The sequence below is a fragment of the Podarcis liolepis genome (genome assembly GCF_965112155.1).
Source record: "Podarcis liolepis genome assembly, chromosome: 4".
In the NCBI taxonomy this organism is placed as follows: Eukaryota; Metazoa; Chordata; class Lepidosauria; order Squamata; family Lacertidae; genus Podarcis; species Podarcis liolepis.
In genome coordinates this window covers 89,403,775-89,429,673 of record NC_139558.1, presented here as the reverse complement: position 1 = coordinate 89,429,673, position 25,899 = coordinate 89,403,775, and the positions used below count along the sequence as shown (strand labels likewise).

General features: G+C 46.3%; 1 protein-coding gene across 3 annotated transcripts; it reads right to left on the bottom strand.

Moving 5' to 3' along the window:
• Positions 1 to 851: 851 nt before the first annotated feature.
• LOC310705359 (transmembrane 4 L6 family member 1-like) lies at positions 852 to 23,567 on the bottom strand (the record flags this gene model as incomplete). Of its 3 annotated transcripts, none has more annotated exons than XM_083500044.1 (6): positions 23,399 to 23,567; positions 12,681 to 12,863; positions 6,831 to 6,896; positions 4,046 to 4,191; positions 2,577 to 2,757; positions 852 to 1,197 (listed from the first exon to the last, which is right to left on the bottom strand). In XM_083500044.1, the coding sequence occupies exons 1-6, from the start codon at positions 23,399 to 23,401 to the stop codon at positions 1,177 to 1,179; spliced, it is 600 nt and encodes a 199-aa protein (XP_083356170.1). In that variant the 5' UTR covers positions 23,402 to 23,567. The 3 variants fall into 3 exon arrangements, with proteins under 3 accessions (XP_083356170.1, XP_083356172.1, XP_083356171.1); XM_083500046.1 differs by lacking the exon at positions 23,399 to 23,567 and adding an exon at positions 18,763 to 18,821; XM_083500045.1 differs by lacking the exon at positions 852 to 1,197 and having other exon boundaries at positions 2,565 to 2,757.
• Positions 23,568 to 25,899: the final 2,332 nt, after the last annotated feature.

Sequence of the window (25,899 nt, the reverse complement as noted above, 5' to 3'; positions counted from 1 at the left end):
CTGCTGCCGCCGAAGGGGAATCAGGGACGTCTGGCGGTACAGATCTCTTGCCCCCTTCCCCCTTTGTTTTGACTGATGGGGGAGGCTCGGGCATTGCGGATGGGTGGCCGTTACCCAGGAGGGGTGCAAGGGGTGCAGTTTCTCTGCCGGGCAAGGTGCAAAGCCCTTTCGCACCCTGTGAAACATAAATGTGCAGAGTTTTTAAAAACTGGGCAATGGCGCGCTGCCCGGCCATGACTCCCGAGCCTCCCTCGATCTCCTGCCCCCTTCCCCCCTTTGTTTTGACAGATCGGGGAGGCTCAGGAGCCACGGGTGGGCAGCCATTGCCCAGTTTTTAAAAAACTCTACGCATTTATGTTTCACAGGGTGCGAAAGAAGGGCTTTGCACCTTTATACAATATGCATGTGTGCTTGGGCCCAGGGTCTTTTGCCTTACCATCCCCACTACTGACTCCCTGTTGCTACTCAGCTTAAAAAAAAGTGTCCCCAGATTCATTGAAAAAAATCTGGTAACCATAGGATAGGCTACAGGATCTGGCCTATGGTCCATCTAGTATAATCTCAGAAAAGTCCTAAATAAATTACACACAACCTTTCCCCCTACCTATACAGTGGTGCCCCGCAAGACGAATGCCTCGCAATACGAAAAACTCGCTAGACGAAAGGGTTTTTCGGTTTTGCGTTGCTTCGCTAGACGAATTTCCCTATGGGCTTGCTTCGCAAGACAAAAACGTCTTGCGTTTTTTTTTAAAAGCCGCTTGAAGAGGCGCAGTTGCGACGGACTGTGCTTCGCAAGACGAAAAACATCGCAAGACGAAAAGACTCGCGGAACGAATTCTTTTCGTCTTGCGAGGCACCACTGTATAGTGTTTAACTTTATATATAAAAAAGAACGTTTTGGGATTCTTTCTGTGGTTATAAGAATCCGCTGTGTTTCTGGTTCCTATAAATCTGAGGTGGGGAACCTGTGACTCTCCAGATATTCCCAGGTTCCATGCAACTCGCATGATTCCTGACCATTGGCCATGCTGGCTGGAGCTGATGGGAGTTGGGAGTCCAGCAATATCTGGAGGGCCCCAGGCACCCCACCACGGCTATAAATATACAACACACACTATCCTGACTTTACACATGTTGGCTGTTGGTTATTTGTCTTTCGTCTTCTTCGTAGGCCGGTCACATTCCTGCAATATCCGTCTGCAAGCAAGCGAAAGGATGAGTTCTCTTAACAAAATAAGTCAAGATCGCAGTCAGATAGCATAGTTTCATTTTACTTTTTCAGAATTTAGTTTAAATAACAACAATAAAAGCCTTCACTTGGCCCCAGATGTTCAATAGGGAGGAGACATATCTGACCTTAACTGGAAAGGAGTTCCATGAACTTGGGCCTGCAATACAGAACACACGGTTCTGGTGGATACAGGTTGTGCACTCAAGCTATGGGGAACCACCATATTAGGGTTGCCATACGCCCGGAAATTCCTGGAGGTAGCTAGGATTTGGCCGTCGGAAGCAGGGTCCGGATGGAAAGCGCTGAAATGTCCTGGAAAATCTGGGAGTACGGCAACACATGTTGGAAGCTTTGGGCGAATTTCCTTTAAAAAACTATTTCAAAAGTCACTTTTTGAAATATGGCAACCCCACGCTATATAACAGCAGGCCAGATCAGGCCAATGGTCTATCTATCTAAATCTAGCATCCTGTTCTTTTAGTGGTCAGGTGCCAGTGGGAAGCATGCAATCAGGATTCGAGCACAACTCCTGGCAGATAAACATCTATATATTACACTCCAGGTAGCCAAATTTGTGCCGGCAGCAAGTTTTCCTTTTATTCCCTGTCGTCCATTGTAAAGGCCTTTGGCTATATACAATAAAAGTGACTGGATTCGAGCCCAATAGCACAATCTTCTCCTGTGGTTTTCAGCAACTGGTATTCAGAAGCATTGCTGCCTCCCACCATGCCAATTTTATCATTGTACAGTAGGCCATTTTACACACACACACACACACACACACACACACACACACACACACACCTGTCTTCCAGCCAGTCAGCCAAGAGGGATTATCACTGTTCAAAGACACATTCCAGTCAGGAGGGCCTAGAGCATGGATGAGGAGGGACAGGCCTGGAGAGAGGTTGGGAAGAGTCCTAGGGACCTAAGAGAAAGGTCTGAGGGCCACAGTTGACCTAGAGGCCTGAGATTCCCCCAAGCAGGAATACAACCTACCATGACACATTGAATACAAATGGGCAACTGCAGCGGTAGCCATGCAAAGGTGGGCCAAAGGTTCCCAATATCTGATCTGAGTGGAAAGCAAACGTTTCACAACTAAAACCCAAATACAAAATGGCCGACTTTCATTCCTTCATAAACCAAGGATAAACCAGTTCATTCTCTCAAATGCAACTCATGGTTTTCTAGACCTCATTCGCACAACTGTTTTTATAAGGAATATATTCTATGCCCCGTAATGCTTGCGTTGCCTTTTCTTCTATCTTCCCCCGTTCTGCTACACTTTACTGGAGGCGGAAAGATCTGAAGTGCGCATCCCAATTTTCTCTCATGCACTCACCTTTCTTTCCCTCAAGCCACGTATGAACCCGATGAGACTGTTGACCACTTGGATGAGGCAGAGGATGGCTTCAGCCAGGCCGATTGCCAGCAGGAGGGAAAACAACACAATGTTCCAAAGGATGATATTTTCGGGTTTTTTGCAGATGCTCCAGGTTGTCTGGTTAAACAAATAATTGTCCCTACAAAGGGAGAGGTCAAAACTGAGTTTTGCTAGAAACTTTCAGCTGAGAAATACTTCCTTCATCAGACTTAAAGGCTGCATTCAGGAATTATAGTAAACAATGGTTTATCACAACAGGAATAAGTCTAGCCTCCATCGGGTCCACAGACTCCTTCCTCTTCCCTGGTGCAGCTGGGAAGAGGAGTTCAGAAACTTTTCCTTCCCTTTTTAATTAACCACACCTTGCAACATCATCTGAACCCAACAAACCATAGTTGATCTTAACTATGACTTGTCTGAAATGAACCAAATTCCTAGTGTAGCTTTAATTTCCTAACAGTCTTAGTTCATTTTAAGGCATGGCTCATGGGGAACTCGGTATAAAGTGTTGCAGTATTTTAATCTATATAGAAAACAATTGTTTATTGATGTGTTGTGACTGATCACTTTGTGAGGCAATTGGCCTAAAAGGTGGTATAGGTAAAGGGACCCCTGATCGTTAGGTCCAGTCGTGGCCGACTCTGGGGTTGCGGCGCTCATCTCGCTTTATTGGCCGAGGGAGCCAGTGTATAGCTTCTGGGCCATGTGGCCAGCATGACTAAGCTGCTTCTGGCGAACCAGAGCAGCGCACGGAAACGCCATTTACCTTCCCGCCGGAGCGGTACCTATTTATCTAATTGCACTTTGATGTGCTTTTGAACTGCTAGGTTGGCAGGAGCTGGGACCGAGCAACGGGAGCTCACCCCGTCGCGGGGATTCGAACTGCCGACCTGATCGGCAAGCCCTAGGCTCTGTGGTTTAAGCCACAGCGCCACCTGCATCCCAAAGGCTTAGGCTCTCATATTTCATGGCTTAGGCTCTCATATTCCCCTTCACTCCTGAAGCACACTAGTTTTCTCTCTTCCTGGTTTCCAAGAAACCTCCACAGTTTCTTGTTGCATCCGAAGACAGCAAACTATAGTGACCATAAGATTGCCTCCAAGTTGAAAACGCACTTCCAAACCACGGTTTCCAGCTCTTATTTTGAGGCCCTTTATAATCATCTGCAGCTTACATGGTTGTCATCATATTGGGGGGAAGGGAGGGCAGGCTGTGCTTCCTGGCTCTCCCCTCTCCATCAAGCGTGTTGTGCCCCCCCCCCCCACGGACCCCTTGCTACAGCAAATGGGAAAGTGGACAGAAGAATGGGAGAGGGGGAAACTGGGCAACCCGGCAGCTATGTCCTTGCTGCCGCGGTATATACCATTTTTTTTTTAACAAACTTTGCAGTGGTGATGTTGATGATAGAGGGGCTCCATTATACTCACACTAAGCTGTCATTCCTGAAAGGGTAGGTGTATACTTCATCACCAATATCACAGAGAGGACCACTAATTAACCCCAAGGATGAGATGATCACACAGTACAGTCCACCGAGAGCTCCAAGCACAGCAAAGACGAGAGAGAGGACCATCTGGAAGGCAATAGACATGTTGGCATCAAAGGCGTTTAGAACTCCAAAAGGTGTATGTAATTTCGACCTGACCAGCAGTGGGGTTGATCCCCTGCCTGTTCACCTGAACCTAGATAGGCCCGTGGAACCAGCAACTACAGGTACCTCCAGACAGTTGCAATTCTCAGGTGGGATTCCATCCCACATTTTCAAATTCAGTTTTGCACAATTATACTTGACTGAGAGACCTTGCTCAATGAAGCAGCTTCCCCAAAAGTTGGGCGGTCGATAAGGAAAGTGATGAGAAAATACTGTGAGGTAAAATTTGCTGTGACATAACACAGTCATTTAACCTGTCTGCAAGCGGATAACGAGAGCAAACGCTTGTCAAATAACCAACGTCGTCCCATCTCACTGCAGACAAATCACGACAGATGCTTAATAAACAGGTTTTCTGGAGGAACCCTCCAGGCAACTTTGAGGCACACAGCAAAGAAGCCATGATGGATCAAAGATAGATTAAATATGCAACTCTGAATCATCTCTGAGTGAACTGTTTGCAGTTTTGTGCTAGGCGGCAGCCTCCTACGTGAGACCTTGGCATTCTGAAGGATGAGATTAGAAGGAAGCATCGTGCTATCACCAGAACGAGACGTCTCCAACATGAAGAACAGCGAGGAAGCAAAACAAAAGGAAAACCATAACACGGTTAGAAAAACAGGCCTTGGAGAAAGTCAAACGATCAACAGTGCCTGCACAAAGAACCACTGGTGAAGGAAGGCCCCTGAGTATGCTGTCCCCACTCCCAGACTGTGGTAACTCAGACTATGATCCTGCCAACATAAGTAATGAAATTTATGCAAAATATAGAAAAGTCCAAACCCTGGCCCAGTTCTGGATCAATATGAAAAAGCGTACACTGATAATCTGATCACACCAATAGTCTTTTCTTTGACTTTATTTTAACCCACAGGCAAATGTACTCATTCTGTGTGCCCATCTTACAGTTTTGTTTTTATCTTTTAATATTGTCTGCTGTTATAATAAGTGTTCTCTGTTTCATATGTGGTGCAAACCGAAATCAAAAAGCCATATATGTACAATCACACCACGGCTTGAAGTTGCTTCAGGTTGAGCATTTTCGGGTTGCGCTCCACGGCGACCCGGAAGTAACGGAATGCGTTACTTCTGGGTTTTGCCGCTCGTGCATGCGCAGACGGTCAAAATGATGTCATGCGCATGCGCAGAAGCGGCGAATCGCGACCCACACATGTGTAGATGCGGGGTGCATTCTGCTCTGGATGCGAATGGGGCTCCGGAATGGATCCCGTTCGTATCCAGAGGTACCACTGTATATGGTGTTTGTGTGTGTGAAATTTTTGTACAGATGATCCGCAGGCAACTTTTCTTGTTTTTTGTTGCCTGCTGCTTATATATCATCTTTCTGTACTCCATGTGTCCCAATTTTCCAGGGACAGTCCTAGAATTACAAAAGCCATTCCAGTTTCTGATTGGATCCTGGAATGCCCCTATTTCCCTTGCCAGCGCTGCTGCCGTCGCCAGGCTCAAGGAGGAAAATGAGCTGGCCCTTGTCCCAAGCAGCAGCAGCAGCAGCAGCAAGGAAGCATCCCATAACCTCTCTGTGGCTGCTGCTGCTGGCCTCCTGCCTTGGGCAGCTCAAAGCAGCTGCTGGAGAGCAGGCAAGGAGGAGAAGCTGCTGCTGTCACGTAGCAGCTCCGAGGGGCACGTTTGCAACCCATAGCATCCGCAACCTGCAGCACCGCGTCTGCGCATGCACAGGTTGCGATTCAGCGCTTCTGTGCATGTGCAAAGCACGATTTAGGGCTTCTATGCATGCACAAGCCCCGAAACCCGGAAGTAACCTGTTCCGGTACTTCCAGGTTCGGCTCAGTGCACAACCTGAAATCTCACAACCTGAAGCGTCTGAAACCCGATGTATGACTGGATACCATATAATTTAAAGGGGGGGTAAGGGGTTCTCTCAGGATGGTGGGGGGGCATGTGCTGGTGGTGGGGGCACTCGTCCTTCTCCTGACAGGAAAATCTCTGCAGGAGGGGACACAAAAAATGGGGCACTAAGGAGGGTCAGCTGGGGGGTGGGCAGTGAGAAATGTCCCTATTTTTATCTGAGGAATGTTGAAACGTCTGCTTCAACAGTTCCAGCTGAGGGAACTTTGCATACTGCCCTGGAATGGTAATAATCAACTTTATTCCAAGCTTCTAGGGAACCAGAAAAGGGAACTTAGAACTTCTGTTTTACAACTAAATTGGCTGGCTGGAGGAAGTTAGGAGGAGACTATATTAACTGTGCCACTTACTGCAACTGATCGCTTTGTCAATATAGCTGTTAGTTTGTGCCATTATAAGTATTGCTTTGCTTTAAGTTCCTTGGTTTTCTTTAAATTTCATAGGTGATTTGCTTTAAATTTCATTATTCTCTCCAGATTCTGTATTACTCACCCAGCGTTTGAAGAAGTAGAGAAGAATATTAAGGGGAAGGGAATTCAAAACAACCCAGCGAGGACTGACTGTTCTCACTGACCATGGAATGCTGGCCAAGAGATGATGTGGAGAAACTGGGGCGAAGGGGAAACAGAAAGGGGCATTTCTCCCCCCCCAATTTACAAGGCTTTGCTTACCCCACATCTGTTAGCGCAGCATTTGGCTTCACCCGCACCCAATATCATAAACGCTGGCAAGAAAACCTGGAGGACAAGGAAAGCACACATTAAATGGTGGTGGAAGAAAGCAGTAGTTGTTATTACACAAGCAAACAAAGGCTTTTGCCAAGACAAAATTGTGTTCAGTGTTGAGGGCAGCTGACATGCATGAGGAATGAGAAGGCAAGCGGTCAAATTCTAAACAAGACTGCTGGATGGGGTCTGATAGTTATTCTTCTTGTCTGCAAATAAACAGACATTTTTGTAGTGGTAAGGATGGGACAGAAGGCTGATCGCCGAAGAAATGATGCTTTTGATTTATGGTGCTGGAGGAGACTCTTGAGAGTCTCACGGACTGCAGGAAGATCAAACCTATCCATTCTGAAGGAAATCAGCCCTGAGTGCTCACTGGAAGGACAGATCCTGAAGCTGAGGCCCCAATACTTTGGCCACCTCGTGAGAAGAGAAGACTCCCTGGAAAAGACCCTGATGTTGGGAAAGATGGAGGGCACAAGGAGAAGGGGACGACAGAGGACGAGATAGTTGAACAGTGTTCTCGAAGCTACCAGCATGAGTTTGACCAAACTGCGGGAGGCAGTGGAAGACAGGAGTGCCTGGCGTGCTCTGGTCCGTGGGGTCACGAAGAGTTGGACATGACTAAACGACTAAACAACAACAACAACAACAAAGGATGAGACAAGAACAGCCCTGAAGGATTTCAGAGTGGTTTTGCTTGAATGCGGGAAAGTCATCTGTGGAAGGTGTCTATTGGGTAGCGCCTATAATATCATAACTACACTTCCCTGCCCCAATTTCCAGAGCGGTTTTGTAACAAATTATCACAGGACACTTCCAGATATGCAGCAGTTTATTGTAGCTGTGATGCTGTTTATGCATGCAAGTTCACATAAAAATGGTGCCACCCCTTAATTCAGATTTACTACTGTATTTACATGAATTCTAATGTGCCGTCAAATCTAACACACACCTCAAATTTTCAAAACCTTGAAACCAAAAAAGAAATCGCTGGCGGATGTAAATGCGCCATCAAATCTAGTGCACATCCTGATTTTTGCGATGTCATTTGGTTACTTTCAAGTAAATACGGTATTTTGTTGGTTGGTTCTTTCTCCTTACCAGAACTTCTGCAGCTGTAAATCTGGATTAAATAGGGAAATGATATCATTTCGCTGAGGGTGACGTCCTGTAGACATAGCACAAAACTTGTAGGCATGAACAGCACAGAGTCTATAATAAATTGTCATTTGTGAGATGAGGAGGGTTAACTGAAAACTGAATACATCAATGAGTAGAGTTATGTGCACCACTTTGATTTGCTAATACACACACACACACACCACCTTTTCTTCCAAGGAGCTGAAGGTGGTGCCGATGGTTCTCCATCTCCCCATTTCATCCACACAACAACCCTGTGAGGTAGGTTAGGCTAAGAGTTAGTGACTGGCCCAAGGTCGCCCAATGAGCTTTTATAAGGCTGAGTGAGGATTTAAACCCTGGTCTCCCAGGTCATAGTCCAACACTCTAACCATAACACCACATCAAGTCTAGGCCAGACACTCCATTTCTGAACACCTGAGACTTTAAGGATATTGCTGAAGTTTCTTATCTCGGTTGCAGAAGGGAACTGGTGGCGCAAAATGGAAGTTCAGCAACCCATTGGTGCTCCCCCTCTCATTTCTTGCGACACCCAAAGCCAACTAATTCCTGGAGGCCCTTCTGGACAATCTGCACATTTGCTTTTTATTTTATCTAGCCTCATTCCAAGGACAATTGTGTGCCATAGAGGACGTGGTGTATTTGTTCTCTCATTCTCTCTCTCTATCTTTTGCAGCTAAAGTGGAACTTTGCCAGAAGGTTGGCGTAATGGAGAGATGTTCTCGGTGGTTCAGTTAGCACAGCCCAGAATGGTGGCCTCTGGTTCAACTTCCTAATTGACCCAGGAATCCTAAGCACTTCTTAATATTGATTATGTGAGTCACTTTTCCTCACACAACCCTCCCCCTGCAAAAAACCCTTCCATCTGCTTAAGGGACATTTTTATAGCCTCCAACAACTATTTGTGTGCCTTCCTATCAGATTTCAATGAGATAAAGAACTACAGAACTTTTATATGACATCTGAAGGCAGCCCTGTACAGTATTGGGAGGTTTTTAATGTTTGATGTTATCTTATGTTTTTATGTGTGTTGAAAGCCGCCCAGAGTGGCTGGGGTAACCCAGCCAGATGGGCAGTGTATATATAATAAAATTATTATTATTATTATTATTATTCCCTCCAACTAACAGTTGTTGCCATTTTAAGAGTTTAAATCCACTAACCAGTTGCTTTTGAGCCATTCGTTCACGGATTTGTTTAAATCAATATGTGCTTTGCCCCAAATAATAAGTTAACCTCACATTAAGTTTTCAAAAAGGCTATCGTACAATACAAGATGGGGAAGCAATCTTCAATATTTTGGCTTTCATTACAGTAAGACACCAGCACCGAAAGAGCTATAAACATAACACACCGAGGGGAAAGTAGCCCTGAAAAATAAGCAATGGTGCCTTAACAGATATTCTTCTGGATTTGAATCAAGCTTTTCTGGATGTAGCGTGTTCAGTCACCATTTCCCATTCATTCTAGTGATGAATGGAGAGTAAAGCCCTTGTGTTTGGAATCATGGGGAACGTAAACGTTTTAAAAGGCTCCCCGGGGAAACAGCAGTAAAACACCAGCCGTTATTTAACAACAAACCGATGGTGTCCAAAATGCAAACTGTACAACGGTGTTTGCAGGAATGAACAACCCGCCAACGGTCAGCGCATATGTCATTTCACGGGGAAACATGCACTTTAATTGCAGCAGTCTGCATTAAGGGTCAATATCTACTCTCAAAGTGCTGTTGTCGGTATTCGGAAGATCGATGGGAGCGCCTCCCCCTTTGCTGTTCTTCATGCGCATGTCTGACGCCAACCAATCTGACCTTAGGCTATTTCTATTTAAATGTTTCCCAAGAAGTGATATTCTGACTGAGAACACAAACCACACTGCCTCTCTGCTCATGCCTTCCCTTGATGATAACGTTTGGGTGCTTCTTTTAAAGAGCAACACAACATAAATAAGCTGTTTTCCCTGAAGGGGGCTGATTGTGGCCTCCCATATGTCTCTTATCTCATACCCTGCAACATTCCTCACATGAAAATAGGGGCATTTCTCACTCCCCACCCCAATTGCCCCTCCTCAACCCCACATTTTTGTCACACCCACCCACACCCAGAACATTTCCTATCAGAAGTAGGGCGACTGGCACACAGGCCCTCCACTGTCCTGCAAGAACCTCTTATTCCCAGTTTTATTTTAATTTTTGGTAGATTTACCAAAAGAAAAACACAAACCGATAAATAAATTTTAGAAAGGGGCAAGATTAGATGCAAACGCACAAAGCGTCTTCTTCTTTTTTTAATGAAGATTCCTTATTGCTCCGCACCGCTCCCTCTTTCTTCCCGTCCAGGGCATAGCTGTCAACGTTTCCTGTTTTTTAAGGGAAATTCCCTTATTCCAAATAGGATTCCTTGCAAGAAAAGGGAAAAGTTGACCGCTACGGTCAGCAGGAGGCTGGTCCACTGTCCCTCAGACCTTGTGGGGGGCCGGACTATTTTTTTTTGGGGGGGGAATGAACAAATTCCTATGCCCCACAAATAACCCAGAGATGCATTTTAAATAAAAGGACACATTCTACTCATGTAGAAACACGCTGATTCCCGGACCCCGTCCGAGGGCCGGATTTAGAAGGCGATTGGGCTGGATCTGGACACCGGGCCTTAGTTTGCCTACTCATGCCTTAGAGCCAGTTCATCACATGGGGCGGCTGGGTCTCGGCAGACTGTCCTCTTCCTCCCTGCTTCTCTCATAGCCTCAGCCTCAGTTTCATAGCCTCCTTCCTGCTTCTAACTCAGTTCACAAACCCACAACTCTGGCCTTTGTCCTTCTAACGGCCTTCTAACGGCCAGCGAGAAGTGAGGGGCAGATGGGGGCTCATCAATCTGGGAAGGTTCCCCTCTAGGAGAATGGAAATTCTGAACCTAAACCTCCGCTGCTGAAATATACTCAGAGTCGCAAAGTGATTTCATGCTCTTTATTCAGCTCATAGTGGTGAGGAGGAATGAATGAAAGTCCCCTCAAAGTATCTGCTTTATATACATTATTTACACAATGGGCTGCGCATGATTGGCTAATTCTGGAATTCTACTGTAAGCCAATCAGGTTGTGGATTCACTTATATCTGGAGCATGATTGGGTGGTTCCTGCCAACCAATCATACTGCTGCATTGTTCTAGGACCAATCAGACTCCTGCATTCTGAATCCTATTGTTCTAGGACCAATCAGACTGCTGCAATTTGGATCCTATTGTTCTAGGACCAATCAGACTGCTGCAGTTTGGATCCTATTCAACTCAGTACATAACAGCTGCCTTGCGGGATATCTTCGGGAGATGAAAAGGCTAAGGAGTAAACCCTACACAAATTCGGAGTGGAGTCCCTAAGACTGTTGGATGGTGTCCTGTACGCCTCCTTCTGGCAACTCCTACAGCCAAGCTGGTGCCAAACGTATTGCTCTGTTTTCCTTTGGACCACATCAGTGAGGCCGAGAGGGTGGTCTTGACATCAGTCCAGACCTCCATACACACTGCCCAGGCTTGAGCCCCGGGAGCTCACTTCAGTGCTGCTAACACAGCAGTTTGACTTCACCCCCGGAGGCACACTCCATTGTCTCTCAAGACTGACAGATGCCAACAAACGGCGTTTACCTTCCCACCGGAGTGGTACCTATTTATCTACTTGCACTTTGATGTGCTTTCGAACTGCTAGGTTGGCAGGAGCAGGGACCGAGCAACGGGAGCTCACCCCGTCGCGGGGATTCGAACCGCCAACCTTCTGACCGGCAAGCCCTAGGCTCTGCGGTTTAACCCACAGCACCACCCGCATCTGATCATCATTACATCTTGCATAAAGTAAAAAATTAATATCGATTTCTGGGACAATAACGTCCACGCAGCCGTGGTCACATACATAAATAGTCTTTTCTGCTCCCTTGGGATTTCAGCACCTAGAATTCCTAAAAGGAAGGCTTTGGGTTTGTTTGTTTTTAGAAAAGGTTATTTTAACATTTTTTTCAACTCATTATATATCATTTCCCAAAATTCTTTTACCACCTTACATTTCCATCACATATGATAAAAGGTGCCTTCTGTTTCCTTATATTTCCAGCATACATTCAACTCCGTTTTATGTTATCGGCCCAGAGATGAAAAGAAGATAAAGTCCCTACCAGAGAAGAATGGCAAATCAAGTTGATGGATTATGCCAAAAAGGCTAAAATGACCGAAGACCAAAATTTTAATATAGAATGGGGAAAATTTGTAACTTATCATAAAGACCATTGTAAACAGTTAAAACCATTAATAGGTTTGGAATATCACTTGTAGTTTAATGGTGAATTTTGGATACAATGGAGAGGTAAAAGATTCGGATTATCATAAAAGATACAGGAGGAAATAATTAACAATAGGACCAACAAATGGGAGGAGATTCCTTGGAATCTTATTTTTATGTTGTATGTTGGATATGTGACTGCAAAAAATTAATCTGAAAAACCAAATAAATAATTGTTATCTATCATCTCTCTCTCTCTCTCTTTCTCTCTTTATATATATAAATCAATATTGTTTTCTAGTTCAGATCTACCCTGCGTTAGGTTCCCTTTAGGTTCATTTCACATAAAGCTGAAAACATGAATAAGAGAAACAGTGCCAGCTTTTTCCTTACCAATATTCCAGCTCCAAGAATACCGTGGAAGAACCAGACCAGGTCCGTGATCCTGCGTGGTTCCAACACTTCTCCGTTAGGGAAGTAGAGGAGGAGATTGGAGACGATAGCGCAGACAGCCAGAGGCAGGAGGGCAATCCCAATGCATTTGGAGCATTTTCCAGTGCACATCCTGTATCTCTTCTTAGGAAGGACATGGGGAACGAAAAGAAAAGGCTGAGTAGATGCATTGCATAAAAGTGGATCCCTATAAAATGAAGAATGGGGCGTCCGCTGCCTTTGATCCAGAAGCTGCGGTTAGTGCAGAATGCTGCACCGCGGTTGCTGACAGGAGTGAGGCGCTGTCAACATAGAACACCTCTGCTCAGACATCTGCCAATTTGCTGCCAGGTAATTTTCAAGGTGTTAGTACAAGCATCCCCAACCTTTGGCCCTCCAGATGTTTTGGACTACAGTTCCCATCATCCCTGACCACTGGTCCTGTTAGCTAGGGATCATGGGAGTTGTAGGCCAAAACATCTGGAGGGCCGCAGGTTGAGGATGCCTGTGTTAGTATATAACAGCTTGGGAACAGTTTACTTGCTAGATTGCCTTTACCTACATATGCTAGCTCAGCTGCTTTGCTCTGCAGAACTGGAAGTTGCAAATCCAGCTTTTAGTGTGGCGGCACACAAACTTTGGAACTCCCTGCCTATTGACCTCAGGCAGGCAGCTTTGCTAAAAAAACCTTCTAAGCGCACCCAGCACTGGCAGAGGAAGAGGAGTGTGGGAGGAGTGCACCGCCCCCGGCAGCGTGATCCCCAGGGTGCCATCATGGCTGCCCCCCCGCCTCCACCTGCTCTCCACCCCCGGTGCCGGAGCATGAAGCTCCGCTGCTGGTACCCAGACATGCAGAATGTCGACGTGTGTTTTAATCTGGCATTTACCATATTTTTCGCTCTATAGGACACACTTTTTCCCCTCCAAAAATTCCCCCTCCTAAAACAAGACTCTCCTGGCTTCAGCAGAGAGAGAGAGCTGTGCAGCGCCCCTTCAGCGAAGCGGGGGGAGAAATGGAAGGGGCTCCGTTTCTCCTGTCGCTTCGCTTCGCTGAAGGGGCGCTGAGCAGAGAGGGGGAGATTTTTTTTTCTTGTTCTCCCCCTCTAAAACAAGGTGCGTCCTATGGTCAGGTGCGTCCTATAGAGCGAAAAATACGGTAGCTTACTGGTGGTTTTATGTTTTCAGTGTTTTCAGTGTTTTCAATTATTATGTTCTGAATGTTTTAAGTCGTTCTTAACTTCTTCTTTTACTGACAATCTTACTGTTTGTAAACTGCTTTTTTCTTCTTTTACTGACAATCTTACTGTTTGTAAACTGCTTTTTACAATCAAGCAGTATATAAATCATGAGGAAATCAGGAAATAAAACAGGGCGTATTTTGATTGTGGGAGAAAACGATTTGTGACATTTAAGTGAGATGCTTTCTCATAAATGGGCCGTAAACAGCTGTCTTATTTTGAATCAGACCACTGATCCATCTAGCTCAATAATATCTAGGACAGTAATGGGTGCTTATGGTAAAGGTAAAAAAGGTAAAGGAGCCCTGGATGGTTGAGTCCAGTCAAAGGCGACTATGGGGTTCTGGTGCTCATCTCGCTTTCAGGCTGAGGGAGCCGGCGTTTGTCCACAGACAGCTTTCCAGGTCATGTGGCCAGCATGCCTGAACGGGCTTCTGGCACAACGGAACACTGTGACAGAAGCCAGAGCGCATGGAAACGCTGTTTACCTTCCCACCGCAGTGGTACTTATTTATCTACTTGCACTGGTGTGCTTTTGAACAGCTAGGTTGGCAGGAGCTGGAACATAGCAACGGGAGCGCACCCCGTCGCGACAGGGATTCAAACCGCCAACCTTCTGATTGGCGAGCCCAAGAGGCTCAGTGGTCCCTTGGTGCTTATGGACCTCTAGATGTCGCTGTCCAACTCCCAGTTGCTCCATAATTCCCACCATTCCTTTGACTCCTGTGGGAGGAAGGGTGAGATGGAAATTGAATAGAGCATCGTCCCTGTCCATTGGTCATGCTCAGTGGCGTAGCGTGGGGGGTGCCAGGGGTGCCGGCCGCACCGGGCGCAACATTTGGGGGGGCGCATTTGGCTGGCCCTCCTCGAGGAAGCAGGAACCCCACTGTCCTCGGACCTCCTCCGAAGCCTGGCGGTGGGGCGGAGAGACCTCCTCCCGCGCCAGCCTTCGGAAGGATGCTCCGAAGCCTGGCGGTGGGGCGGAGAGACCTTCTCCCCGCGCCAGCCTTCGGATGGCTGTCCTGAAGACTTGTGGTGGGAGCAGTGGCGTAGCGTGGGGGGTGCAGGGGGGCCTGCTGCACCTGGCGCAACATCTGGGGGGCGCGCGGAAGAGACTCGAGTGCTAAAATCCACGGGTTAGGGGGCGCAAATTACTTGCCTTGCCCCGGGTGCTGAGAACCCACACTACGCCACTGGTCATGCTGGCTGGTACTGGTGGGAGCTGATGGAAGCTGGAGCGTCAACATCTTCTGGGAGGGATGCCAGTTCCCCATTCCTGGTCTCTGCTGAGTGGAAGCTGACCATTATCATTGCCAGCCCCGTCTGGAGAGACTGGGGATTGAACCTGCAACATTCTGGATGCAAAGCAAGGGCTCTACCACTGAGCTCCAGCCACCCCTATCTTATGCCTATTGTCTGATTATTCATTCTATAGTGAAACAGCTGCTTAAAAGTTAAGAGAGAGACAGCGAAGGGACAGCAGACACAACATTGAGCTGTGATTTGGCTGGAAGGTTGATGGCATCAGGCTTCTCTCTGGGAGTAGCCCAGACACTGTTTCTGACGGCCGAATCCCAGCTATGTCCGGGAAATTCTGGACATATGGCAACACTAGCATGTCTGCTGCCATGTAAGAGTGTCTGCTGTTGAGTTTTGGATTTGATATCCCGCCTTTCACTCCCTTTAAGGAGTCTCAAAGCGGCCAACATTCTCCTTTCCCTTCCTCCCCCACAACAAACACCCTGTGAGGTGAGTGGGGCTGAGAGACTTCAGAGAAATGTGACAAGCCCAAGGTCACCCAGCAGCTGCATGTGGAGGAGCGGGGAAGCGAACCCGGTTCCCCAGATTACGAGACTACCGCTTTTAACCACTACACCACACTGGCACTGGTTGACCTCTGTTTAGACTTCACTTGTATATTTGAGAAGAAATCTATCTTTGCAAATGTGTTTTTACAAATATTGCAAAGATACACCAAGTCTCCAGTATGTATGTATGTTTGTTTGTTTGTTTGTTTGTTTGTTTATATTAAAGATTTTCTTGATTTACAAAATTATGCAATGTCTCTCTCTCTCGTATTCCCCCCCCCCCCATGTAACATTTTTACAAATCAGTTTCATTTGTTGAGACATTAGGAAGAAAAGGGGGAAAGAGGTGGAGGGGGGAGAGATGAGTGGGGTTGGGGTCGGGTGGCGATGTTTCTATTTTACTTACTATATGTAGGGTTTGGTGTCAGCGTTGCTTTTGCAGGTTCTTTGCTGTTCACTTGTGTTCCTTTGGTGGTGAGAGAGGTTGGGGTTGGCCTAGGGTGTAGTTATTCATTTGTGGTTGGCTGTGGTGGACTTTGTTTTCGTGTGTGAGTGGGGTGGGTGGGTGTTTTGGATCAGGTTAGCCATATTGATTTGTATGCTGTTGGTGGATTGTTTGCTGTTGTCTTGTTGGGCTGTGTATGTGATCAAGGATAAAGGTGTCTTCTTCTATTTGTCCCCGTGTCAGTTCCAGTTTATTGGTTAATTTTTCTAGTAGGTCTGTTTCCCATACTATTTGGTACCATTAGTCCAGCTTACTCCTGACAGGTCTCTCCAGTATGTTCTGGGCCAAAAGAAGCCAAGCCCAGTTAGTATTGTCCTGGAACTTCTCCCCATTAGGGGAGGATGGGAAACATAGCAATATGTACATAATCTTATATTTCAGAAAGAGGTTGTGGGGTGGACGGGGGACGACCCAGTAGCAGCAAGAAAAACCTATAGCACCATCTCTTGGCAGAGGTATTCCTCGCATCATTGCAATATCTTCTAACATGTAGGAGACTTAAAAGCAAGCAAGCAAGCAAGCAAGCAAACAAACAAACAAACAAACAAACAGGGAAGGCTGCAGAAAATAGGCATTATGGAGTTTACATGTATACCACTAAAAGCAGCAGCCTGTGTTTTCACCTCCCCTTCCTCATCATTTCTAAATTGGGATGGAAGAGAAATCAGATACGGTTTGCATTTAAACCTAGCTAAATGGCTCTAGATATGGAGGCAGTGGGAGATTTTACTTTCTTGGGCTCTATGATCACTGCAGATGGTGACAGCAGCCATGAAATTAAAAGACGCCTGCTTCTTGGTAGAAAAGCAATGACAAACCTAGACAGCATCTTAAAAAGCAGAGACATCACCTTGCCAACAAAGGTCCGTATAGTTACAGCTATGGTTTTCCCAGTAGTGATGTATGGAAGTGAGAGCTGGACCATAAAGAAGGCTGATTGTCGAAGAATGGATGCTTTTGAATTCTGGTGCTGGAGGAGACTCTTGAGAGTCCCATGGACTGCAAGAAGATCTAACCTAGCCATTCTGAAGGAAATCAGCCCTGAGTGCTCACTGGAAGGACTGATCGTGAAGCTGAGGCTCCAATACTTTGGCCACCTCATGAGAAGACTCCCTGGAAAAGACCCTGATGTTGGGAAAGATGGAGGGCACAAGGAGAAGGGGATGGCAGAGGACGAGATGGTTGGACAGTGTTCTCGAAGCTACAAACATGAGTTTGACCAAACTGCGGGAGGCAGTGGAAGACAGGAGTGCCTGGTGTGCTCTGGTCCATGGGGTCACGAAGAGTTGGACACGACTAAACAACTAAACAACAACAACAACTGGCTCTTTCTGAAACAACATGTGAATCGAAATTCAGCTCTCCTTTGAAATTTGCACTTCTCCAAATTCCACAATGCAGTTCTCCAGCCAAGTATATATGCCTAAAAAAATCACATTATTGAAAACAGCATGCAAAAATGTATAATAGTAGGGAAAATCACCTTGCAAAAATGCGTATGTTAGGCAAACATACACATGAAAGTGGGTATATTAGGAGAAATTTGCAGCAAAAAGCTGATGAATTTCCTTGAAGATTTTTTTTTTACTGCAAACTGATATGCAAATGTGGAGAACTGAATTTAAGAATGGGGAAATGAGAGACTGAGAAACCAAACTTGACATAGAATCCAACAACCATAGAATCATCAAATTGTAGATTACAATATTACTATGCTCAACTTGCTTCTCCTAGCTTCTCTGAGCAGTGTGAAATTCTGGGGATGCAGTATTCGCCCTAGCTTAATAACCTTTGGGAGGAAGATATGGAAGGTTAAGGTGTTATATGTAATATCTGAGTTCATTTACAGATATACAGGTTGAACACAGGTGGAGGCACAGCTTATTCAGGTTTCCTGAGCTGGCTGGGGCTGATGGCAGTAGTAATTCATCAGGGCTGGGGGGACAGACTCACAATGTTGTTGTTAGCTCAATCTCAGCTCTCTGTCCCTTGGTTCCAGCCTTTTTTCTGTGTTCCACTCCAAACAAATTAAATAAGACATTTCCACATCCTTAGCTGGGTTAGGGAAGGGAAGAGATCTGATTTTGCTCTGATTAGAAGACATAAGGAAGGTGTCTAACAATCAGCTCCATTTTTTTTTTAATTGCCTGTGTCACATAGATAGATGATGGAGCTTGACCTCTGGAGCAATAAGAAACAAACCAATGTTTTCTTCAGATTGCAAGAAAAAAAAGGATTTGGACTTCAACCAAAAATGCAAAGATATTGTCCAAACAATAACAAGTTTGTGCATCTTCTTAATAAAAACCAGACTGATAACAGATGGACAAGTTGGGAAGTCCACCAATCCTAGCTAGCCTCATTAGGAATCTGGCAAGCCCAAATCTGGACCCACCTGTAAAGCCAAAATTGAAATTAGGCAGATCTTCTCCTTAAGGAGATCTTTTGGATCCCTCCTGAAATATAACGGCGAGGACAGCATCAATCCTTACCTTCTTTATCGTACAGGCAGGCAAATGTATCCTAAACTGTAAAATCTCCAGCTGGGAATGGGGTGAGGAATCTTTCTTTCTGATGGCTTCAGATTTTATACTTCCCCCTCGTCCTCCATAGCAGCCTTAGGAAGGCAAATAAACCCTCTGGAGGTAGAACTTCCATTAAACAAATACGTGAAACCCACACCAAAGAACGAGGAAATACCCCAAACAGCTTCCATTTGGCAGGCCATGTGTCACTCTGCATTATGGATTTTTTTTCCAGGGACTGTTCCATTGGTCAATGGGCACCTTGAAGTCACATTGACTTTCTGCAGCTCTTTGAAAGCCTCAACCCGTCACCCGTCATTATGTTTGAAATGCTTTACAACATCACAGTTTAGGGAAACAAAACAAGAGGAAGTCATCTATCAAATAACAGGGTGAGGGAGGGACCCACAATAAACACTGTGGGAGGCTGTGTCAGTATTTTGCAGGGGGCGGTAATCTAATGCATACCGTAATTTTAAAGGTAAAGGTAAAGGGGCCCCTGACCATTAGGTCCAGTCGTGACTGACTCTGGGGTTGCAGCGCTCATCTCGCTTTACTGGCTGAGGGAGCCAGCATACAGCTTCTGGGTCATGTGGCCAGCATAGAATCATAGAATCATAGAATCATAGAATCATAGAGTTGGAAGAGACCACAAGGACCATCGAGTCCAACCCCCTGCCAAGCAGGAAACACCATCAGAGCACTCCTGACATATGGTTGTCAAGCCTCTGCTTAAAGACCTCCAAAGTAGGAGACTCCACCACACTCCTTGGCAGCAAATTCCACTGTCGAACAGCTCTTACTGTCAGGAAGTTCTTCCTAATGTTTAGGTGGAATCTTCTTTCTTGTAGTTTGGATCCATTGCTCCGTGTCCGCTTCTCTGGAGCAGCAGAAAACAACCTTTCTCCCTCCTCTATGTGACATCCTTTTATATATTTGAACATGGCTATCATATCACCCCTTAACCTCCTCTTCTCCAGGCTAAACATGCCCAGCTCCCTTAGCCGTTCCTCATAAGGCATCGTTTCCAGGCCTTTGACCATTTTGGTTGCCCTCCTCTGGACACGTTCCAGTTTGTCAGTGTCCTTCTTGAATTGTGGTGCCCAGAACTGGACACAGTACTCCAGGTGTGGTCTGACCAGAGCAGAATACAGTGGCACTATTACTTCCCTTGATCTAGATGCTATACTCCTATTGATGCAGCCCAGAATTGCATTGGCTTTTTTAGCTGCCGCGTCACACTGTTGGCTCATGTCAAGTTTGTGGTCAACCAAGACTCCTAGATCCTTTTCACATGTACTGCTCTCAAGCCAGGTGTCACCCATCTTGTATTTGTGCCTCTCATTTTTTTTGCCCAAGTGCAATACTTTACATTTCTCCCTGTTAAAATTCATCTTGTTTGCTTTTGCCCAGTTCTCTAATCTGTCAAGGTCGTTTTGAAGTGTGATCCTGTCCTCTGGGGTGTTAGCCACCCCTCCCAGTTTGGTGTCATCTGCAAATTTGATCAGGATGCCCTTGAGTCCATCATCCAAGTCGTTGATAAAGATGTTGAATAAGACCGGGCCCAAGACAGAACCCTGTGGCACCCCACTAGTCACTTTTCTCCAGGATGAAGAGGAACCATTGATGAGCACCCTTTGGGTTCGGTCAGTCAGCCAGTTACAAATCCACTGAGTGGTAGCATAGTCAAGACCGCATTTTACCAGCTTCTTTACAAGAATATCATGGGGCACCTTGTCAAATGCCTTGCTGACTAAGCCGCTTCTGGCAAACCACAGCAGCACACGGAAACGCCGTTTACCTTCCCACCGGAGCAGTATCTATTTATCTACTTGCACTTTGAGGTGCTTTCAAACTGCTAGGTTGGCAGGAGCTGGGACTGAGGAACGCGAGCTCACCCCGTCGTGGGGATTCGAACCGCCGACCTTCTGTTCGGCAAGTCCTAGGCTCTGTGGTTTAACCCACAGTGCCACCCGCGTCCCACCATAACTTTAGGTTTGTGCATTTAAAGTTGATAAAGACTCTGTTGCCCTAATCCAAGAAATCTACTCCCCCCCCCCCCATGGACTTTTTGTGGTTTGGGAAGTGATGGGTTAAAGGCATTGGAAAATATGGGACGGACATACGATTAATGTGAAGACACATAAACAACCAGGGAGCAAATCAGCATAAATGCTTGATAAAGACCAGATACAATCTAACTAACTATGTGTAAGCGTTGTGCAAGCAAATCAGAATGAATATTCAATGGATGTCTGGATGAATCTTGCACAGTAAAGTCCTTGAGTGCTTGGGAGCTATGGCCATTGGAGAAGGAACCAAAACGGTGCTGGCCACACTCCCAATGTCCGCATGCTCAGTGTTAGTATAAAAAGGGCCTGTAATGCGCACACTGTTATAGCTGCATGGGGCTCTACCACATGATCAGCAATCCTGAGCTTCTGATCATGTGCAGGAGACGTTCCTTTCGTGCTTCCACTGAATTTGTGGCTGTTGGGAGGTGTGGCCATTAGGCGTGGTCCCATTTCTTTGTCCACACCTCCCCTCTAGGCCCATTTGAGGGACCGGTTGTTGTGGGTAGCCTCTTCTTCCTCTTGGGGGCAACATGCTGGCAGTGGGTGGGGCCAGAGGTGAAAGTGGGTGGAGCAATGGCTGTAAGCCTTGCAGTAGGGTAGTTTCTACACATTTCCAATGAATGAACACAGCAGATAGCTAACTCTTTACAGTGGTACCTCAGGTTACAGACACTTCAGGTTACAGACTCCACTAACCCAGAAATAGTACCTCAGGTTAAGAACTTTGCTTCAGGATGAGAACAGAAATCGTGCAGTGGCAGCACGGCAGTGGGAGGCCCCATTAGCTAAAGTGGTGCCTCAGGTTAAGAACAGTTTCAGGTTAAGAACAGACCTCCAGAACAAATTAAGTTCTTAACCCGAGGTACCACGGTATTGTCAAAAACAACACTGTCACTTCTGTAGCCCATCCAGTGCTCCACCCCCCAGCTCTGAAGCTTCCCCTGTCTCCTGGCCAGTACGGTTCCCTACAAATTGCTGCCCCCCTCTCCCGCCTCAGACTCCATCCAGCTAAGCAAGAGTCTTTATCTCACAGTTCAAGGGCACATTCTTGCCAGGCAGAAACACTCCGTTGCAGAGGGTGAAGGAAGCCAGGAGAGGTTGTGTGGCCTGGGGAGAGTCCCAAGCATGAGATGGAGAGGTCTGGAGAGCTGCGTTTGGCCCCCAAGTCTGAGCTTTCTCACTGTGCTGGGCCCGGGGGTTAACCTGAGCAACACGGTCCAGGTCTAGTCCCAAATCCAAAGATCCCACGAGGAGTCAGTCCAACAGGGCCAAGGCAGGAAACCAGGCTAGGTCAAGCACAGGGTAACAGGCAGATTCCAACAAGCAGCAATCTTGCTCCCACAACCTGGGATGGGGTCCGACAGCCTTTTATCTTTGTCGGGGTAACGGCCGGTCCTGATCCCTCGGTGACTCACCTCCCTGTCTTGCCTGAAGGCAAGCACTCCTCCTGCGAGTACTCAGGTCTCTCCTTCTCTCAGACCTTAGTCTCTGCCACTTGGAAGAGGTCGGTGGGTTACTAGACCCAGAGGCCGCCTCAGCCTCTCCTGACCCAACCGGTAGAGGAGTAGCTGTAAGTGATTGCCCGGCTGAAGGCAACGAGGTAATCCCTGCATCTGGAGCCAGGGCAGGCTCAGGCCCCTGACTCGGCCCAGCTGGTGCTTGTTGCAGGGGAACCTGTGCAGACTGGGACTCTTCAGAATAAGGCCCCAGACTCAGTTCAGATGCCGCCTGAGGCAGAGGATCCAGTGCGGATGGAGACTCCTCCGGTTCCGGTTCCGAGCCCAAGTCCCAGGCCATCACACCCACCCTTGCCCTATATAAACCTGACACTTCCTGCCTCGAGTCCTCCACACACTTTAAGAGGGGGGAAAGGAGGTGACTTGGATGTGTTAATAAGTAATCACAGCTCAAACTTTGGTTCAGAAAAGGTTATCACCTCAACTCTGTGTCCTGCTATTCCGGAACCAACACATCTAATAAAAGCCAGCTTTCCATTTCAGAGCTGTGCAAATTTGTTCCTCTGCCATCAGCGCCAAAGTCTGGGAGCCCAGATACGCATTGATTGTCCGATTTGTGTAATCGCAGCAGAAAACGCATGTGGGCACCATCTAGTGAGATGGTCCTTTGTGCAAACCGAATTGAAAAGATCTGGATTGCTGCCGGAACCCGATGCTCATGCATTGAACCCCTTCTTTTCAGTGCTGTTTTTAATGTTTGGTGTTTTACAGCATTCTGTTTTTAATCTGTTGGGAGCCACGCAGAGTGGCTGGAGAAACCCAGCCGGATGGGCAGGATATAAATATATTAGTTGTTGTTATTATTATTATTATTATTACTACTACTACTACACAGAAGGAAAGTTTCAATGGCTTGTACCTTAGGAATCTGATACGATGTGCAACTTCACTGCAGGTTCTTTGAAGTTAGTCTACCATTACACATTCATTTTTATCTATGGTGCCTAAAGGCTGCCTAAAAGATCAGCTTCAGCAGACATTCACTTACCTTAATGTGCCAATCAAACTTACCATGAACTTCGTTACGAGGCTGAACTTCGAAACAACACACCCTTGAGAAGACCCTGTGCAAATGCTAGCCCGTTGTCAAATCTCTTCAAACTTTCTGGAGTTAGAGTGTTGTTGCTGTAGCCGAGCAAGCAAGCAAATGGTTCCTTCTATCACACTATTTGGGAACACACACAAAAAATACCCTAAAATTTGGCTGCGAGATATCCGGTACTCTGTGTTTATGTTTGCGTGTGTCACCGTGCACGATTGATTTTTAAGGCAATGAAAGCATCGCTCTGTTCCACTGATCAATGGCTCCTGGTTATATTGATCAACGCTGCCTTACTTCTGTGCATTTGTCTTTCGTTAAAAAACAACAACGTCGGAGCTCTCTTGTTGTTGCACAGCTCAAATCATGGGAAAGGGAATGTAAACATGCACAACTGTGCTGCTTTTTATTGTTATGATCATTTCCATTGATTTATTAATCAGCTTCTAAACCGCTGTCTCAAGGCAGTTGACACATTTGGGAATTGAAAACAATGTAGACCAGACCTCGTGTGTGTGTGTGTGTGTGTGTACATCTAAGCTGTAAGGTCACAGACCATACATCTAAGCTGTAAGGTCACAGACTTCTGTGTGTAATCAGGAACTCTACTGTTTGCAGTAGAGTCAAAGATCATATAAATATAAGCCTATGCACATAGCTGTTACATGCAGACAGAAAATATTTCACAAGCTCTCTTGAATGCACATAGGTTGAGAGCAGATGTGCATTCCTCCCTCTCTTATTATCCCTGCCTCAGAACAGAAGAAGTACCTCTGCTTCAAAAATTGTGATATTGCCTCTGTCACTCACATTTCTCTCTGTGCCATTGGGTTTTGATTCCTGCAAACATAATCTGCCATCCCAACAGCCTTATTTTTTGTTTGATGCCCAGCTGTTTAACCCTTGCTGGTTACAGAACCCCAACAGCTGGAAGGGACTCGGGGCACCATCAGACCCTCCCAGTGCCCTTATTTTCCAGGGACGTCCCTGATTTAGAGAAGCCGTCCTGGTTTCTGATTTGATCCCAGAATGTCCCGCTTTTCCTTAGGATGTCCCTATTTTCATTGGAGAAATGTTGGCGGGTGTGGAGTTATCTGACCCCCCGAGCCATCTGAAGGCAATCCTGTACAGTGGTACCTCAGATTAAGAACTTAATTTGTTCTGGAGGTCTGTTCTTAACCTGAAACTGTTCTTAACCTGAGGTACTACTTTAGGTAATGGGGCCTCCTGCTGCTGCCGCGCCGCCAGAGCACTTTTTCTGTTCTCATCCTGAAGCAAAGTTCTTAACCCGAGGTACTATTTCTGGGTTAGTGGAGTCTGTAACCTGAAACGCCTGTAACCTGAAGCGTCTGTAACCCAAGGTACCACTGTATAGGGAAGTTGTTTGATGTTTTATTATGTTTTTATATATGTTGGAAGCCACCCAGAGTGGCTGGGGCAACCCAGTAACATGTGCGGGTTATAAATAGTAAAATTATCATTGTGGAATGGGACGCCCCTATTTTCATTGGATAAAAGTTGGAGGGTATGTATCCAGCAGGCTGACCTCTTATACGTGCAAATAATATAATAGATTAAATTCAAAATGTACAATAATTATGAACGATACAATAAACAAACTTAAAGGTGTGGCAGTACCTGATGGGCATATATAATTATTTTATAAAGGTAAGGGGACCCCTGACCATTAGGTCCAGTCTCAGACAACTCTGGGGTTGTGGCACTCATCTCGCTTTATTGACTGAGGGAGCCGGCGTACAGCTTCCGGGTCATGTGGCCAGCATGACTAAGCCGCTTCTAGCAAACCAGAGCAGCGCACATAAACGCCGTTTACCTTCCTGCCAGAGCAGTACCTATTTATCTACTTGCACTTTTTGGTGTGCTTTCGAACTGCTAGGTTGGCAGGAGCAGGGACCGAGCAATGGGAGCTCACCCCGTCGCAGGGATTAGAACCGCCGACCTTCTGATCGGCAAGCCCTAGGCTCTGTGGTTTAACCCATAGCACCACCCGCATCCCTTATTGTTTTATAGATGAACTTAAATCTTGGACTGGGGTAAGTACAGAAGGCATAGTGCTTAACAAGTCTAATCACTGTCTTGTTTTCATTACAGGGCCAGTGGGAGCACAAAGTTCTGTTTTGACATCTGGAAGCCTATTCAGGTCTGTGCAACGCCCTCCTCCTGAGTCCCAGAGAGCCAGATATCTTCTGATTGTTTTTACTGTTTACAAATTCCAAATAGCTATACCTCCCGGTCTTAATCGCTACGTTCGGCTTTTGCCAGTAACAATTAACTGTGCAATTACAGACCTTTACCAGCGTTCATGAGATCAGAGCAGGCAGCTGTCTGCTTCTCTTGGCTACCTGCAATAGACGCCGTCACAAAATCGAACAAAGTAAAACGGATGCCTCTAAAGCCATGGATTTTGTTACCTGTTGCAAAGTCGGTCACGGATATAGTGCAGGGGGAAAGC